Source organism: Girardinichthys multiradiatus, chromosome 20, assembly GCF_021462225.1.
Source record: "Girardinichthys multiradiatus isolate DD_20200921_A chromosome 20, DD_fGirMul_XY1, whole genome shotgun sequence".
NCBI lineage: Eukaryota > Metazoa > Chordata > Actinopteri > Cyprinodontiformes > Goodeidae > Girardinichthys > Girardinichthys multiradiatus.
Window position 1 is genome coordinate 908137 of NC_061812.1, and position 20088 is coordinate 928224.

Genomic DNA, 20088 nt, shown 5'->3' on the forward strand with positions numbered 1-20088 from the left:
CTTTGGCACTGTGAAATCATTTCTGCTGTGAGACCTAAGAAGAACCAAGGTTCATTCAAGTTGGTCTTCATTAGTCAAGCTGTCAGGGAGAATTTAGGATTTTTATTCCACATTAAATAAAACATTGGTCCACTGCATATTTCATGATTATGTCAAGATGAATTTAATAACTAAGATTTTTTACATTAATAAAATCCAAATGAAGAGATTAAGTCTCAAAATAAGGAGCAGCTGGGTTGGATGATTTGAAAAAGACCCAGATGTCAGTGCTGAAATAAAAGCTCAGATGCATCAGACCTTCTCTCAGGAACATCAGGTCAGATCATCCAACAGGGTATAAACCAGGCTCACCCAAACAGACTAACAAGCATCAGAACCACAGTGAACCCATGTCCACTCAGAGTGGGTTCTCCTGAAAGTCAGTCGGACTGATGAAGATAAAAGTCTTACCTGGAAGAGGCGCAGAATGTTGGCCACCATGATGGACACAGAGCTGGCAGACGCTCCAATCACTCCCACAACTTTTTCTGGCTTCACAAAAACCGGCGGCTCCCCATTTGTGCAGCGGACATCCGAGGTGTCCTTCTGGATCAGCGCCTGCACAAAGGTCAGAGACTGCTCCAGGGCGTAAGTGTCCCGGGAGCAGGTGTCCAGGATCCGAGCGCCCAGCGTCACGTTGGGAAGTAGCTCCTCGTCTCCGTTGATCTGGTCCAACGCGTACATCATGGCCTCCAGTCGGTGGATGCCATTCTCCTTCTTGATGTCCCCGCACGGCGTCCCTGGGACGCCCCTGGCGTGCACCGGGAACAGCCCTCCCAGTGTCACATCACCTTCCACTCGGATCGAGTGCGGTGCATAAATCTCCTGGGATCCAGCCACATCCAAGAGAGCGGGAAGCATGCACAGGATCCGGAGCATGAGAGCTGCTTTAAGCTCAGGGGGGCAACTTGCCTGGCGGCCCATGGCTCTGGATCCGCTCCCTCCGCCCCTGCTGAGGGATCAACGCTCTCCAACCGGGAAAACGCGCAACCACCGCAAGGATGAAACACTTCTCAGGAGAGTAAGAGTATTCCCAGAGCCAAGTTCATTCCTGTTAGGAAAAGCAAACTGTCAGAGCGCCGAAATCCCGCAAACAGGCGCAACAGTCCGCGTTCAACAGCGCGTTATCACCGCAAACTATGCGCAGAGCCGCCGCACGCTTGTTGCTCCAGCATCACCACTGTCATTCCAGGAACATTCCAGGATCATTCCAGGATCATTCCAAGATTCCAGCCGAGAAACAAAGAAAGAATTCACTCCTTTAACTTCTGCAGCAACCGGACATATTCCGTCTGTGGTGGCGTGAAAAACCCACCCAGCCGACGTCCAGCACTGATGCCATGATCCAGAACATGTACCGATGAGGACCAGGACGGAGAGGAGGATGAAGAGGAGGGGAGATGTCACGCAGGTTTCAGTTTTCACGCACCACAGAAACGCGGGGATTAAAATGCTCCGCGTCGACAGCACCAAATAACTGCGCTCCGCTCACCGCCGCGCCGTGCGCGTGTCTGCGTGAGTGAGAGAGTGTGTGTGTGAGTGTGTGTGAGTGTGTGTGTCAGGCTCCTCCTCACCCACCAACCCCTCCCCCTTCCCCTCACCTGTGTGCGCGCTGCGTGGTGAGTCCGAACAGGAGAAACAATCTGCGGGATGGAGGATCCTCACGAGACGGTGCGCGCGCAGTCTCCCGCACGCAGACACGCACCCACATGCCCGCGCTTACTCCACCTACGCGCGTCTTGTGTGTCAGTGTGAGACTCCTGTTGAAAATCTCACAAATAAGAAGAAAATGATCCACTTATTAAATATGAACGTGTGTGTGTGTGTGTGTGTGTGTGTGTGTGTGTGTGTGTGTGTGTGTGTGTGTGTGCGCGCGCGCGCGCGCGTGGTTATTGATCTATCAGTTCAATAAAACAACATGAATACCTGAAAAGAAAATCAATTTGCCCGACTCTGAAACATCACAGAGGGTTTAGTAGAGCATGATGAAGACCTCTGGATGAAGCAGGATGGAAGCAGAGAACTCAGTGTGTGAGGAACAAGAAAAATCCAGACTCAGAAGACCTGAGGTTACAGGATGGGATGTTAGAAGAACATCTCCAGAATCTCTCCAGAACTTTACAGTGCAGCCCAACTGCAGAACTCCAGACAGGACGTTTTGAAGACATGAATAATAATTCCTGCGACAGGATCAGAGAGGGAAACTTGGAGTTCTGAGATGTTTCTGAGGTGGAAAAGTGGATGGATTTATTGTAGAAACCACAGCATGCTTGAGAACCTGCATGCTTTTCAGAATAACAACTCAACAGGATCTCCTACCTGCCTTCTTTTACAAACTATTAAACAGTGATTCGATAAAAGAAATATAATACATGCTGTTTTCTAGACCTGAAGAAGGCATTGAACAAACGTATCCCCGTGTCTTCATCTTAAACTCTCCAAATATGATCCATGTAAAATGAATCTTCATGGTTGGAATCATCGTTGTTCCTGATAACCTCCTACAACCATTTTAGGTTCTAGTTGATATATCAAGCTTCCTCCAGACCCGTGTCCTGATATCAACCTTCAGATTGTCCATGTTGTGGTAAAAACTCGGGATGCTGTTGCAGAAAAGCTAAATTGTAGTTTGGAGAAAGTGTCAGCGTGGCTGGAGGCCTCATGTTTAATTCTGTGCACTAAGAAACTGACGGTTTTCTGCTTTTCTCTTCAAAACATCAGCTGGTTGGTGCTTTCAGATTTGCTGAGTCCATGGATGGCAGGCACAAAGTTCTCCAGACCTCCCATTAGCCTGTTCCTGAAGGCAGTGGAAGCCTTTTACAACCCTGCAGTGACTCACCAGTGTTCATCTACATGGCAGTAGGTTATCCTGCTACTGAATGAGAGGACCAAAATCTGATGTGAGCTTGTGTTGCTTTATAAGACCAGGCTACAGAGGTCTACCAGCTGTAGGTCTACAGCTGATTAGGATGTCCAGAGACTGGTATTCAATGTGCAGACCAGACATTCCAGGAAAAATCGGGAAATCCAAAGCCAACACAACCAAAACTTGGTTGAAAATGTCTCTAGTTTGTTCCAACATTTTTAAATCTGAGATGCCTGGTACCACCTCCAGAGGACTAATTTCTGCTGGAGACCAGAAAGCTCCTCCTCCAAAATGGTCAGGAAGGTGCAGACATGTTGGGGGTCCAGGAACACTGAAGCAGCTCGGCAGTAAGTAGCACCATCATGAACACTGTCTTGGTTGGTTAGCTCTGCAGATTAAATAAATATACAGACGTAGTTGATTTTTCTGCATGTGTGCTTCCCTGCAGCCCCTCGGGGAGCAGCTGGTTCTGCTTATCAGCTCTAACAAGGTGTCATGCTGTAAATTCTTCCCTGACAGATGTGGAGGGTCGTCTTTATTTGCACTAATTAGGCTTTACTGGATTTCCAGAAGAAACAAAAGAGTGGGCCATGACAGAAAGACAGCTAGCTGGCTCTACATGCAGCACCATGGAGCTACAGGTGAAGCTAAATGTATTCCTCTTTACAAAACAATGCATTTATCATGTATTTTAATGGCTAAGTTCCTGTTAGTCTTCGTGTTTCATGATGGAAAGTTGATCAAAGGGCTGCAAACAGGCTGCAAAAAGTCGAGCAAACCTTCAGGTGTCTCACATTTTGCTGTGTCTTTGCTCATTCTGCTGGGTTGTGATCTGTCTTTGCGTCTTTGTCACGTCCTGGTTCTGAATGCAGACATCATCCTTTCTGTGGAGCTTTCGCCGCTCCAGCAACTAATTGACACCGTCAGATCCCTGACACTCCACGCCGAGCTCAAAGAATTCAAGCAGACAGAAGCTGCCTGATCAAAAGCTTCGCGTCATCTCATTCTGCTCCACATCTTCAGTTAGAAGATGCACTTGAACACATCACAAAGACATCAGACGGCCTGCTTCAACTCAGAAAGAGGAAGTGTTGTCCTCCTGTTTGTCTGAGGAACCTGGAGAGACTCAAAGACAAAGTGGCTGATTATTTTTACACCACAGAGAATTCAGCACGCTGAGAGGCAAGATCTTAATAATTACAATAGTTCCTCTCTGCTCTGTCAGAAGAGCTGGATGAAATATTTAAATCGCCGTCCTGAGGTGAAACCTGACAGAAAAACTACTACTGCAAGTTTTTAATCAAACAAAACCTTTCCTTCTACATGTTCACCAGCAGGTCCATAATCCTGTAAACCTTCCATGCTGAATGAAGGACAGATCACCACATTCCAGCGATGTATGGCTTACCATGAACCTGCCAGTAGCTGAACGTGTCTCTTTATGCCTGATTGGCCTCCTGCAGCATGATTCTAACCCAGTGGACTCATAAACACTTACACAGCAGTAGCTGCATTTGGGTTCTGGTTGGCTGACAGTCTAAATGGGTCCAAATGTGATAATAGGCTGCAGAACCAGGTGTTTCTATTCTCTCTGAGTGGCGTTTAAAAGGAACCTGTCTCAGTTTGCCTTAGTCCTTGTTCAGTTCTGGTATCAGCATGCATCCTGACTGACTTGGATCCAAGTGGACAGCTTGAAGTACAAATGTTGACCCATGACAGTAAAATCCACCCTGAGTGATCAGATTAGGGTTGCCTGCACATCTGCTGATTGGTCTGGTAACATTAAACATAGGTCAGATACACCGGAGTTCATTCCCACCTGGGCAGAGGTTGTTCTAATAAAATATCTTAACCATCTAAATGTGCTGTTCTGAGTCAGTGCTACCACAAGGCTGGTCTTCATCTTCATCCAGACACACAGAGGAGGATGACAGCTGTAGCTGTCATGCTGAGTTTGATAATCTCTACTGGAGCTGTGAACTCTGGTCAAACCAGGCTATGAAAGCACTGCATGTGGATGAAACCTGGTTCTCAAGAAATGACAACACTCTGTTCCTCTCATGCATGAAGGAGCTTGACCAGCAACCTGTCAGGATGAACCCTTCTCTCACCCAATGACGGCTGCAAGATAGGGACCAGAACCAACGCCCACCCACCCCGTCAACAAACAGACCATGAAGATATAAGCAGAAAATATAAGCCTTAATTTGGGAAAAAGTGCTCTGGAACAATAAATGTCATTACTGAGAGCTTAGGCTGTTAATTGGATAGAAACAGGCTGAATAAAGACAGGCTGAACTGAACAGAGTCATGTTTTGGTATCATCACATTCTAGAGTAGGAGATCAAATATAAAGTCTTCTTCACCACTTATGTAGCATGCTCCTCTGCTGGTCCTTTTTTACAGAACGGATGACTATTTGAAACCATTACAGCCAAAATTAAAAAGAGAGATCATATTTCTCCTATTTCAGCTTCCCTTCATTGGCTCCCTGTTAAATCCAGAATATAATTTAAAATTCTCCTCCTCACATATAAAGCCCTTAATGATCTAGCTCCATCATACATCAGAGATCTGATTGGTCCATATGTTCCTAACAGAGCACTTTGTTCTCAGACTGCAGGTTTACTGGTGGTTCCTAGAGTCTCTAGAAGTAGAATGGGAGGCAGATCCTTTAGTTATCAGGCTCCTCTCCTGTGGAACCAGCTCCCAGTTTTAGTCCGTGAGGCAGACACCCTGTCTACTTTTAAGGCTAGGCTTAAAACTTTCCTTTTTGATAAAGCTTATAGTTAGAGTGGCTTAGTTTATCAGGGAGGGAGCCTTCTTCCCTCCCTGTTGGATGGAGTAAGGGGGAGTCAGGTTTAGTCTAAACCGGCTCAGTTATGGTTGAGGTGCAAACACACCCTCCATTTCTGCTACCTGTATGACCCCTTCTCTTTTCCAATGGTTATAATCAGTCTGACAGAGAGAGGTATCCCAATCCTTGTGGTTTTTAGTATAACAATGACCATCAGTGGGACCCTTTGTGAGGTTCCTTGAGACGACATTGTTGTAAATAAGCGCCGTTTAACTAAATAATCTGAACTGAAACTATCTATGTAGTTATGCTGCTATAGGCTTAGGCTGCTGGAGGACCACTTTCACCCTCTTCGCTACATTCTCACACTACTCTCCAATTTTGCATTATTTGCTGTTATTTCAGCTTCTAACCTTGTTCTCTCTTTTCTCTTCTTTATCTGTTCTTTCTTTCTAGGTGAAACGACTAAAGGAGCTACATCCATTAACATTTACTTTTCCTTCCCATAGAAAGTACTCCTGGATCAGTGCTTCTTTGTTCTCTTTGTGTCTCTGCTCTGTTCTCTCAAACCTCCAGTCGGTCGTGGCAGATGGCCGCTCACACTGAGCCTGGTTCTGGTTCTGCTGGAGGTTTCTTCCTGTTAAAGGGGAGTTTTTCCTCTCCACTGTCGCTACATGCATGCTCAGTATGAGGGATTGCTGCAAAGTCAACACCAGTGACTGTCCACTGTCTCTACATGCTCATCCAGGAGGAGTGAATGCTGCAAGTCACTGACTGGATGTAATCTGCTGGGTTTCCTTAGATAGAAAAACTTTTTATCCAATTTGAATAAAAAGCTAACTCCGACTGCACTGTTCAATTGTTACGATTAATTGGAATGTATGAACCTGACTGTTGTGAAGAACCTTGAGACGACATGTGTTGTGAATTGGCGCTATATAAATAAACTGAATTGAATTGAATTGAAAATCCAGTGTGAACTGATCCTGGGGACTGGATGAAAAGACTTGGAGCAGAAATAGATAAAAATCAAACTGTGTATAAAATGTATCAAACTGCCACCTTTTCCTAGCCCTCCTTTCATTTAGCCTTTGAAGGTTGTTTCCCATATGGCCCAGATCCACGACGAGATGGGTTCTCCCTCTGCTTTTGCTAAAATTACAATCTAACATAGAGGGACATCTACTGCAGATTTAATATGGATGGCAAGATGTGTCACAAACCTCACTTTTTATGATTTAGACACATCTGCTGATATATTTTTGTTCAGGATTTTTCCTGAGCTGTTGGAGGAGCAGCAGCCATGAAAACGAAGAAATAAGAGGAAGTACAGAATGAAGTGGCGGTCTTAACAAACATCCTACAGAGTAAATGTTGAACTTGTCATAACTCTACTTTACAATATACCTTCAACACAGAATTAAATTAAATCCCAACGCATTATTTGCTGTAAACTAACTGCTTCCTTGTCTTTTCACCTGCTGACTGACCTTTAATGATGAGGCGTGATGAAGCTCTGGTAGTCCTTTGATTAAATGGAACCTGAGAGAGACAAGGTTTAATTCACCCCCCGCTGTGGTAGAAGATGCAGAGGAGATGAGGCTGAACTGCATCAGGGAGGACTGATAAGCTGGAACCACAGAAAGGCCAAGCAGTGAGATCAGATCCACCTCATTTCATGGAAAGGCCACAATACCTTCAGAGTCCTGGAATAAAATCTTAAATGAAGCATATGGGTGCAAACAGCCAACAGCAGCTGAAGTTCAAATGTGTCTGTTTCCCAGCATGGTTCTGTGGTTCTGGCCTGGTTCTGTGGTTATCAACTAACCCTAGGTTTCAGCATAGCAAAGAACCTTCACTTATTACCTAGCTCTATTACTACGGTAACTGAAAACTCATCTATGTCCAGAAAAGGTAAGGTTTCCAGATCAGGGATGATTACATATGTCTCTGACTAAAAATTTTTAAATGACAAGAACATTTGGTCCTGGTTCCTGAGAGGCCTCCTGATGGTTCAGCCATCATTAAGAAGCATCTGCTGATGGAGCCAACGTTCCTAGTAATCTGAGTCCAGCTACAAGAACTTAAATTGGCTGTTATCATGGTCTACCTCAAGCTGTTTAATGTTATGATGCTGTCTTGAAGTCACTGAGCTCTCTGAACTGTGCAGAATGCTGACTGCCAACCACATGGGTGACGCCTCTGCTTTAATTACAGAGATCTTCAGCTCCAATGGCATCACATCCACAACAATGATGTCACCTACACCATGATGATGTCACACCCACATTGATTAATGTCACATCCATCATGATGTCACATCCACGATGATGTCATGATGTCACACCCACCATTATGAAGTCACATCCACATGATGTCACCTCCATCATGATGTCACATCTCTGATGATGTCACCTCCATCATGATGTCACACCCATCATCATGATGTCACACCCACCATGATGAAGTCACATCCACGATTTCACATTCACCATGATGTCACATCCACGATGATGTCATGATGTCACACCCACCATAATGATGTCACCTCCATCATGATGTCACACCCATCATCATGATGTCACACCCACCATCATGATGTCACACCCACCATTATGATGTCACCTATCATCCGTCATTTTTGCCTCCACCTGATCTGAAAAAAGATTTGGAATTGATTCCAAATATTTTTTTCTCTGTTTATCTTTTTATTCTTTGTAGTAATTTTCCATCTTGTTTCGTTTCATTTTATCATTAAATTAATAGCATTGTCTCATTGTTCTTATGCTGGGAATCTCTGTCCTGTTTATCTCATTTTGTTCCTCTCTTCTCTTTCACTTGAACCAAGGGTTAAAGATGTAATGAAATGAAATGGATCCTGTTTCCTTTTCTCTGACAGCCTTTGGTTTCATTGTTGTTTACAGCAGATGATGCTGACGCTTCACCGGTAGAAAACAGATTCAGATTAAAGTGTCATTCCCAGAAATAAAAGCCTAAATCTCTGGATTAATTGCAGAATATTCTACCTGGTTTTCGTGGTTCTGTGCAGAAAAGAGAAGAGCTTTCTGAATTTAAATGCTTCTCTGCATGTTTTCAGCATCAGTAAAGGTTTGTGATTATGGATCCTCTTTGAAAACCAAATATTTCAATGTTTCCTCTGTTTTCTTCTTAATGTTTCTTTGAAGCTGTTGATGAGCTTTTGTTGATGAACCTTTGTTGATGAGCCATGTCTCAGTGAGACTGAGTCAGCTGCTGCTTCTGATTTGTGGACCTGATTGCCGAAGGACAACAGATGATGTGACTCATGTCATGCTGTAATTACAGAGTTGACCTTGACATTTCTGAGCCACCAGCATTCCTTATTCCCAGAGTAGCTGTGCCGTTCCAGGCTGCATTTCCTCAGTCTCCTGTTTGTTAAGGTTGACATGAATCTTCTCATGCAATTAAACTTTTCTTCATTAGAATTTCCTGTCAAATATCAGGACTTGTTAAGTTGTGAAAAGATGCTGAATTCACTTACTTGTTGTGGTTACCTCAAAAGAACAGAATCCCACCTTCATAGCTTCACATTAAACGAGCAATCATCTCCTGTTAAAGAGGATGCAACAGAATCATTGACCCAGCGCAGAGCCTGTCCTGCACTTTTAAGAATATAGCAGCTGAAAGAAAAATGTTTGAGACAAATCAAGAACTTTAAACTGAAAGGTTCATCTGCAGAAAAGAAGTTTCAGGATGTTCCATGAGCGTCCAACAAGAACACGGACCATCTACTGCTGCAGCAGGTGGTTGTAAATGCATCTGTCTGCACGGTGAGAGGGAGATTTCTGGAAAGCCAAGAAGAAAAGACTAAGCTCTGTAAAAAGAACAAGGATGGGCAGCAAAAGACTGATGAAAGGTTATTTCCCCTAAAAAAATCCTCCTTCTAACTGTTAAAAGCATCTAGAGAAGAAGGCTGGGAGCCATCATGAGTCAAGTTAATAGTCTGAACCTATACAGCACCTTTCTATTCATACTCACCACTAAAAGCTCTTTAGAGCTGCATTCAACCATTTCACATGTAAAACAACAATAGTCGCAATAGTTCTAACAATTCAATTCATTTTATTTATATAGCGCCGATTCACAACACATGCCGTCTCAAAACTCTTCACAAAGTCATTGCAAATGAATCATACAGATTTCAGGTCAGATTCATTCCGATTGATCTCAACTATCAACCAGTCAGATTCAGTTATGTATGCCCCCCAACTAGGAAGGTGTCACAGGTAGACACAGAGTCAGGCCAGGTGTAGCTTCTAGGAAGAGAAAAGAGAGAGAACATAAAGTTAAGCCAATGAAGGGAAGCTAAAATAGGAGAAATATGATCTATCTTTTTAATTTTCATCAGAACTCTTGCTGCAGCATTTTGAATCAGCTGAAGGCTTTTAACTGCATTTTGTGGACATCCTGATAGTAAAGAATTACAATAGTCCAGCCTTGAAGTAACAAATGCATGGACTAGTTTTTTAGCGTTATTATGATCGACTGGATCAAATGCAGCACTGAGATCTAACAGAACCAGAACAGACACAAGTCCATTATCTGAGGCCATAAGAATATCATTAGTGACTTTCAGCAGAGCTGTTTCAGTGCTATGATGAGCTCTGAAACCTGACTGAAACTCTTCAAACAGGTCATTGCTGTATCATCACCAGTAGCTTGAAGAGTTAAATATAAAACACAATAAGACAATAGAACAAAACCAGATAAATAGGTACTAAAGTGAATCAGATGAAAATAAAAATGATCCCAATAAAACAAATTTCAGCTCAACTAAAAGCCAGAGCAGCAGCTTCCAACAAGCCTACATGTGCTGCATGGCTTGAACACCTCACCGACAACAGAAAGCAGGACTGCTGATTTCAAACCAAACTCATAAATATTAACCTAATCAGTGACAGTAAAATCTGGAGGAATTCAAGAAATACATCTAAAATCTTCCAAAGCCAGAACATCAGATACGTCCACTACAGGGAGAAGGATCCATGTGCATGAAAAGTTAAACCAGTTAATCCACACTGATCCACAAAATATTAACATGGATGCAATAAAGCCTCTTTTTCTTCAGTGACTCTTCATGTAGAGCCAATGTGAGTAGACCGAGTCTGCTGAGCAACCAGCCATCTCCTCACAGACTAATTGTGTCATTAAAAGGAATCTCAGACCAGGAGTTTAGGTTTTAGTAAAACCAGATGAGCTGCACTGATGTAATCCTTCTACAGGAGACAGTAGGAAGAAGAAAGTGATTCATCCTTTTAATCCAGAATGTGATCCAGTTCACCAACCCATTCAGAACATTCACCACTGGGAAACCAGAAGAAGATAAGAAGCAAGGAAGAAACGTCCTGACCTTACATACGTTGCGCTGCTGCAGCTCCCATTGCACCTCTGTCACCATGGTAACCCTGGAGATGGACTGAATTGCAAGAGAAGAAGACTGGTCTCCAGCTGGTGTGTCTGCTGATGATGGAGCATATTCATTTCGATTCAATTTTAATCCAATTTATTTATATAGAGCCAATTCACAACACATGTCGTCTCAAGGTTCTTCATAAAGTCAGGTTCATACATTCCAATTAATCGTAACCATTGAACAGTTCAGTCAGATTCAGTTATTTATTCAAATTGGATAAAAAGTTTTTCTATCTAAGAAAACCCAGCAGATTGCATCCAGTCAGTGACTTGCAGCATTCACTCCTCCTGGATGAACATGTAGAGACAGTGGACAGTCACTGGTGTTGACTTTGCAGCAATCCCTCATACTGAGCATGCATGTAGCGACAGTGGAGAGGAAAAAACTCCCTTTTAACAGGAAGAAACCTCCAGCAGAACCAGAACCAGGCTCAGTGTGAGCGGCCATCTGCCACGACCGACTGGAGGTTTGAGAGAACAGAGCAGAGACACAAAGAGAACAAAGAAGCACTGATCTAGGAGTACTTTCTATGGGAAAGAAAAGTAAATGTTAATGGATGTAGCTCCTTTAGTTGTTTCACCTAGAAAGAAAGAACAGATAAACTCTGATCCAGTTTTCAAGGTTAGAGTCTGAAAGAGAGAACATAGAGTTAGTTACAGTAGAAGCTCAGTCAGTAGCCATGTCTAGGAGAGAGAAAGGGTTAAACACTAAAAGACAGGGCCATGTGGATCATCTGTAGAAGGTGAGCATTAAGTTGTTGCCAGCAGAAGCTCGGACGATGCTCCTCTCCAGAAAGGTGTCACAGGTAGACACAGAGTCAGGCCAGGTGTAGCTTCTAGGAAGAGAAAAGAGAGAACATAAAGTTAAAAGCTGAAATAACAGCAAATAATGCAGAATTGGAGAGTAGTGTGAGAATGTAGCGAAGAGGGTGAAAGTGGTCATTATGTCCTCCAGCAGCCTAAACCTATAGCAGCATAACTACAGAGATAGCTCAGGATAAACTAAGCCACTCTAACTACAGGCCCTTCTCAAAATATTAGCATATTGTGATAAAGTTCATCATTTTCCATAATGTAATGATGAAAATTTAACATTCATATATCTTAGATTCATTGCACACTAACTGAAATATTTCAGGTCTTTTATTGTCTTAATACGGATGATTTTGGCATACAGCTCATGAAAACCCAAAATTCCTATCTCACAAAATTAGCATATCATTAAAAGGGTCTCTAAACGAGCTATGAACCTAATCATCTGAATCAACGAGTTAACTCTAAACACCTGCAAAAGATTCCTGAGGCCTTTAAAACTCCCAGCCTGGTTCATCACTCAAAACCCCAATCATGGGTAAGACTGCCGACCTGACTGCTGTCCAGAAGGCCACTATTGACACCCTCAAGCAAGAGGGTAAGACACAGAAAGACATTTCTGAACGAATAGGCTGTTCCCAGAGTGCTGTATCAAGGCACCTCAGTGGGAAGTCTGTGGGAAGGAAAAAGTGTGGCAGAAAACGCTGCACAACGAGAAGAGGTGACCGGACCCTGAGGAAGATTGTGGAGAAGGGCCGATTCCAGACCTTGGGGGACCTGCGGAAGCAGTGGACTGAGTCTGGAGTAGAAACATCCAGAGCCACCGTGCACAGGCGTGTGCAGGAAATGGGCTACAGGTGCCGCATTCCCCAGGTCAAGCCACTTTTGAACCAGAAACAGCGGCAGAAGCGCCTGACCTGGGCTACAGAGAAGCAGCACTGGACTGTTGCTCAGTGGTCCAAAGAACTTTTTTCGGATGAAAGCAAATTCTGCATGTCATTCGGAAATCAAGATGCCAGAGTCTGGAGGAAGACTGGGGAGAAGGAAATGCCAAAATGCCAGAAGTCCAGTGTCAAGTACCCACAGTCAGTGATGGTCTGGGGTGCCGTGTCAGCTGCTGGTGTTGGTCCACTGTGTTTTATCAAGGGCAGGGTCAATGCAGCTAGCTATCAGGAGATTTTGGAGCACTTCATGCTTCCATCTGCTGAAAAGCTTTATGGAGATGAAGATTTCATTTTTCAGCACGACCTGGCACCTGCTCACAGTGCCAAAACCACTGGTAAATGGTTTACTGACCATGGTATCACTGTGCTCAATTGGCCTGCCAACTCTCCTGACCTGAACCCCATAGAGAATCTGTGGGATATTGTGAAGAGAACATTGAGAGACTCAAGACCCAACACTCTGGATGAGCTAAAGGCCGCTATCGAAGCATCCTGGGCCTCCATAAGACCTCAGCAGTGCCACAGGCTGATGGCCTCCATGCCACGCCGCATTGAAGCAGTCATTTCTGCCAAAGGATTCCCGACCAAGTATTGAGTGCATAACTGTACATGATTATTTGAAGGTTGACGTTTTTTGTATTAAAAACACTTTTCTTTTATTGGTCGGATGAAATATGCTAATTTTGTGAGATAGGAATTTTGGGTTTTCATGAGCTGTATGCCAAAATCATCCATATTAAGACAATAAAAGACCTGAAATATTTCAGTTAGTGTGCAATGAATCTAAAATATATGAATGTGAAATTTTCATCATGACATTATGGAAAATAATGAACTTTATCACAATATGCTAATATTTTGAGAAGGGCCTGTATAAGCTTTATCAAAAAGTAAAGTTTTAAGCCTAGCCTTAAAAGTAGACAGGGTGTGAGGAGGAGAATTTTAAATTCTATTCTGGATTTAACAGGGAGCCAATGAAGGGAAGCTAAAATAGGAGAAATATGATCTCTCTTTTTAATTTTTATCAGAACTCTTGCTGCAGCATTTTGAATCAGCTGAAGGATTTTAACTGCATTTTGTGGACATCCTGATAGTAAAGAATTACAATAGTCCAGCCTTGAAGTAACAAATGCATGGACTAGTTTTTCAGCATCACTCCTGGACGGGATATTTCTAATTTTGGCAATGTTCTGGAGATGAAAGAAGGAAATCCTAGAAACTTGTTTAATATGGGATTTAAATGACATGTCCTGGTCAAAAATAACTTTATTATTGAAGGTCAATTTAATGCCATCCAGGTTAAGTGATTGACTAAGCAGTTTCTTTTTTAAAGACTCCGGTCCAAAGACGACAACTTCTGTCTTGTCTGAATTTAGAAGCAGAAAATTTAAAGTCATTCAAGTTTTTATATCTTCAAGACATGCTTGTAGTCTATCTAACTGGTTGGGTTCATCAGGATTTATGGATAAGTAAAGCTGAGTATCATCAGCGTAACAGTGAAAATTTATTCCGTGCTGCCTGATAATTTGACCTATTGGAAGCATATATATAGTAAAGAGAATTGGCCCAAGTACTGAACCCTGTGGTACTCCACAATTAACCCTGGAGTTTAAAGATGATTTATCATTTACATGAACAAACTGGAATCTGTCAGACAGATAAGATTTAAACCAGCCTAGCGTTGTTCCCCTGATCCCTACAACATATTCCAGCCTTTCTAAGAGAATATTATGGTCGACTGGATCAAATGCAGCACTGAGATCTAACAGAACCAGAACAGACACAAGTCCATTATCTGAGGCCATAAGAATATCATTAGTGACTTTCAGCAGAGCTGTTTCAGTGCTATGATGAGCTCTGAAACCTGACTGAAACTCTTCAAACAGGTCATTGCTGTATAAATGTTCACACATTTGATTAGCAACTATTTTCTCAAGAATTTTAGATAAGAATGGAAGATTGGATATATCTAAAATGGGGCTGGTAATCAAAGGGAACACTTCCTTAAATAATTTGGTTGGGATTGGGTCTAACATACAATGTGAAATGTGAAAATTTAAATAGTTAGTAGGAGTTGACTCATTTATAGTAACATAATCCTCTTGCTGCAGCCAGGTTTCTGTGAGGCAAAATAAATTAATCTGATTGTCACAAATCAGGTCACTAACTAGCAAAGTCTTTGAAGAGAGAGATCTTATGTTCAGTAAGCCACATTTCATTGTTTTATTTTTCTTTTTAGTCTGAGTTGTGTTTATTTTTCTTAGATTTTCCTGATTTCCTCCTTTTAGATTATTTTTTAATCTATTCCATTTTGGCCGTGGGCGAGACACTGTCTTAATAGGATAATGGGTGGGTAGCAGTACAGAAGCTGCAGAGAGGAGTGTTAAACTACGACCCTGCTTCCTGGTCTGAACCTGGTCTCACTCAGTGAGTTTATCTTCACTGTGCTCAGCCCTAACAGACACACATCCAGATGTTTCGTTTTCTTCTTTCATGGTCCTCAGAGACAAAGACATGGTTCTGCATTAATTCTTTAAACTTATTATTCTATAAATTCTTTACATTTTTATGCTGGTTGATCAAGGACCAAAACTGGCTGAACCAAAACGAGACAACAACACTGAAAGCTTCTTGAGTACATTCATTTCCTTCTGTATTTCTGGTTGGATTCCTCCTGCTGAGAAGTCATGAAGAATGTGTGAAGATTTTAAAAGAGCCAGATAGGTTAAAGGTTGGAGTTACATTTTAACACCAAATCATGGTGGAGAACCACATCTTTCTGTTACCACCACTGGACGGCCAGTACTGTGTCAGAGGTGAGGAACCCTTCATCAGGAACAGGAGGCGGGCTCCAGAGATGAGTAATCTAGTTTCAGACTTCAGACTCGACTGAGACTTGAGTTCTATAGACTTGACTCGAGTCTCAGTAACAATGTTTATCTCATGTAATCAGGAGTGACAGCGAATTGATGTATGTTAGCAGCAGTTCCCAGCTTTATCTGTTGTGATGCTCACTGACCCTGAGCTGTTTCCATGGTGACAGCAGATGCATATTATTCACCACATTGATGTCTCTCCATCTCACTTTGGGTTGTTGCAGAGCAAAACAGACTTAACTTACCTCCGATTCTCTTAATGTTACAGGAAGCAGTAACATTACAAAAGACTTCTGGTACTTCAATCTAAAAGCACTTCCTGTTCTGTACATTTAGACACTTTACATTCTTACATTTACTTTAAATGTTGTACTCTGCACCTGGTCATGGTGTAATCTATAGGGACCCTTTGAACATGTTAACTGTTGAGACGTGACAAGAAATATTAAAAATGCTTTAAAGCTCTTCAGAGTAAGACGATGAAGTGCTTTGAACTCCACATATTGCAGCAAACAGAGCAGAATGGACAACACAGGAATCAACAGATGGAACTAAATCACCACAAACACTTCATAAAAAGCTTTATCCTGGATCACAACAGATTTTTATCTCTTTCTGTTATTTATCTTTAAACATTAGTGCATATTTATATTTTAGAATGATCAATTTCAATCATATTTAAAATAAGGTTCACTGTATGTTAAATAAAATGTAAAAAAATTCAATGGCAAAAGTTAAATGTTTGTATGTTAATCAATATAAAACCTAATTGTATATCCATCTTTTATTATTTCTGTCACAATGTGGGTTTTGTCTGTGTGTGTGTCTGAGTTAATGCCACACACCTGAGAATAATCCTGGCTGGAGCGTTTATAAGGAGTTGCAGAACATGCATTCTTTGCCTGATGGTCCCACATAGCGGTAACTCAAGCCTCTGAGAAACTCTGTTGAGAACTCTCTAGAATATTTGACTCTTGCCTCTCTAAACCTGTCTAAGCCTGCTCTCTGCTGTAACCTCCAGGTCCAGTAAGCTGCTCGATTTCTGGAACCCATCCTGCCTTCCTCTGAAGACCATAACCAAACCGGACAAACAGTTCCTTGGCTGTTCCCTGCAGTATCCAACCACTCCTTCCTGCCAGCCCACTCTCCCATGGACAAACTGACTCTGACACCCAGATCCTAACCCTCCTCATCGTTGCTAATCCTCCGAGCGTCCTTCCGAGCCTAGCACTGTAAGATAACTTCTACTATTCATCAAACATCTGACAAGAGACACAGCAAATTTCCCCCCACTAACCTCATCTGTCCTCCACAGACTCCTGGCTCCTGCTCCAGTTTTTGGTAGATGAATGTGTTCCTGTGAAAAATAAAACCTGTTACAAACGTTACTGGTTTCTGCTCATGGTTCTGCATGTGGATCAGGAAAATTACAAGCCAAAATGTCAATTTCATCCTTAAAGTTTATTTGGTCACCTAAAGATTAGTGAACGTGATGTGAATCTATGCTGCTCTAAAAAACTGAAATCCCCCAAATCTTGATTAAAGAAAGATGGACGCAATTGCCCACTTCATTATGACGGCCTGGATCAGAACTGACCTTAGATGGACTGGCTGATTGTCTCCTGAACAATAAGTCAGTCTGATGCTGGAAATGTTTCTTCTCTGTTCTCCTTTGTTCTGTTTTTCTGCTCTGGTCTCAGATCTGACCGGTTCTGTCCTTTTCTCCGTTTGACTCTGTCCTAAACAAAATTATCTGTCCACACTGATCTCTGCTCAGCAGCAGGAGCGAGGGCTTTCCTTTTCTGCTCAAAGACCAATTTATGTCACTGCTGGTCTCAAATGTACGTGATCAAGAGACAGAGATTCTTATTTAGCCAAAGCTGCAGATGTTCTGGAGTTGTTGGAGTTCAGGATTTGTTGACACTGAACAGTTTGGACAACTGAAGATCTCCACAGCTTGGCCTGGAAAGATCCAACTCTGTCTACCTCCATTTAATCCAACTAACAATTATGTCTCTGTGCTCAGATTCCAGATTCCTCTGGAATGAGCATATTAAAAACACAATGAATGAATGAATGAATGAATGGATGAATGAATGAATGAATGGATGAATGAATGAATGAATGAATGGATGAATGAATGAATGAATGAATGGATGAATGAATGAATGAATGGATGGATGAATGAATGGATGAATGAATGAATGAATGAATGAATGAATGGATGAATGAATGAATGAATGAATGGATGGATGAATGAATGAATGAATGAATGGATGAATGAATGAATGAATGGATGGATGAATGAATGAATGGATGGATGAATGAATGAATGAATGGATGAATGAATGAATGAATGAATGGATGGATGAATGAATGAATGAATGAATGAATGGATGAATGAATGGATGAATGAATGGATGAATGAATGAATGAATGGATGAATGAATGAATGGATGAATGAATGAATGAATGGATGGATGAATGAATGAATGAATGGATGAATGAATGAATGAATGAATGAATGAATGGATGGATGAATGAATGAATGAATGGATGAATGAATGAATGAATGGATGGATGAATGAATGAATGAATGAATGAATGAATGGATGAATGAATGAATGAATGAATGAATGGATGAATGAATGAATGAATGAATGGATGGATGAATTAATGAATGAATGGATGAATTAATGAATGAATGAATGAATGGATGAATGAATGAATGAATGAATGGATGAATGAATGGATGGATGAATGAATGAATGAATGAATGGATGAATTAATGAATGAATGAATGAATGGATGAATGAATGAATGAATGAATGAATGAATGGATGGATGAATGAATGGATGAATGAATGAATGAATGAATGAATGAATGAATTAATGAATGAATGAATGAATGGATGAATGAATGAATGAATGGATGAATGAATGGATGGATGAATGAATGAATGAATGAATGAATGGATGAATGAATGAATGAATGAATGGATGGATGAATGAATGGATGAATGAATGAATGAATGAATGAATGGATGGATGAATGAATGAATGGATGGATGAATGAATGAATGAATGGATGAATGAATGGATGAATGAATGAATGGATGAATGAATGAATGAATGAATGAATGGATGAATGAATGGATGAATGAATGAATGAATGAATGAATGGATGGATGAATGAATGAATGAATGAATGGATGAATGAATGAATGGATGGATGAATGAATGAATGGATGGATGAATGAATGAATGAATGAATGAATGAATGAATGAATGGATGGATGAATGAATGAATGGATGAATGAATGAATGAATGAATGGATGAATGAATGAATGAATGAATGAATGGATGGATGAATGAATGGATGGATGAATGAATGAATGAATGAATGGATGAATGAATGGATGAATGAATGAATGAATGGATGAATGAATGAATGAATGAATGAATGAATGGATGAATGAATGGATGAATGAATGAATGAATGAATGAATGGATGGATGAATGAATGAATGAATGAATGGATGAATGAATGGATGGATGAATGAATGAATGGATGGATGAATGAATGAATGAATGAATGAATGAATGAATGAATGGATGGATGAATGAATGAATGGATGAATGAATGAATGAATGGATGGATGAATTAATGAATGAATGGATGAATTAATGAATGAATGGATGAATGAATGAATGAATGAATGAATGGATGAATGAATGAATGAATGGATGAATGAATGAATGAATGAATGAATGAATGAATGAATGAATGGATGAATGAATGAATGGATGAATGAATGAATGAATGAATGAATGAATGAATGAAATTCATCTCACAACGATCGTTATGATTTGATTTCTGATGCTGAAGTGAAATAAAACATAATTAAGAATATTGAGCATCACATGCTTAAACATGAAAGACAACAGTCTGGATGAGGAAAACTGCTTATTTCCAGGTAGAAACTGTCTAATGATGTCAGGTTCAGACCTGTGGAGTAAGACCCAGTCTTTGTTTACTTTATAGTTTAATGTTAGCTGGTCTGTTTCATCCAGAACCGCAGGTGGAGACGCCCACATTGTTTCTCTGATAAATCCAGCATATCTTTGAAGTTCTGAGCTCCTGGTGATGGAGATAAATTCAGTTTGGTTCTGAGTAAATTGAAGCCAGAAGGGGATTTCCATCCTGATGAGTGATGTTGAAGTGGTGCTTATAAGAAGAGCCTCAGACCTCCTCAGCTCTTCACCTTCAGTGATAAAGCTGCTCCTTAACATGATAAAAG

The 20088-nt window shown here is 41.4% G+C and overlaps 1 protein-coding gene and 1 long non-coding RNA gene across 2 annotated transcripts in view; one reads left to right on the forward strand and one right to left on the reverse strand.

Moving 5' to 3' along the window:
* LOC124856655 (metabotropic glutamate receptor 7) overlaps positions 1 to 1852 on the reverse strand; it is a 197983-nt gene extending 196131 nt beyond the window's left edge. Inside the window, exon 1 of the mRNA XM_047347353.1 lies at positions 451 to 1852. Within this exon, the coding sequence (XP_047203309.1) occupies positions 451 to 963 (513 nt within the window). The 5' untranslated portion in view covers positions 964 to 1852. The remainder of the gene's footprint in view (positions 1 to 450) is intronic.
* Positions 1853 to 1858: 6 nt separating this feature from the next.
* On the forward strand, positions 1859 to 17797 carry LOC124856656. The gene is made up of 3 exons (XR_007035388.1): positions 1859 to 3546; positions 16808 to 17018; positions 17102 to 17797. It is a non-coding gene; the product is annotated as an uncharacterized LOC124856656 (long non-coding RNA).
* The last annotated feature ends 2291 nt before the right edge of the window (positions 17798 to 20088 follow it).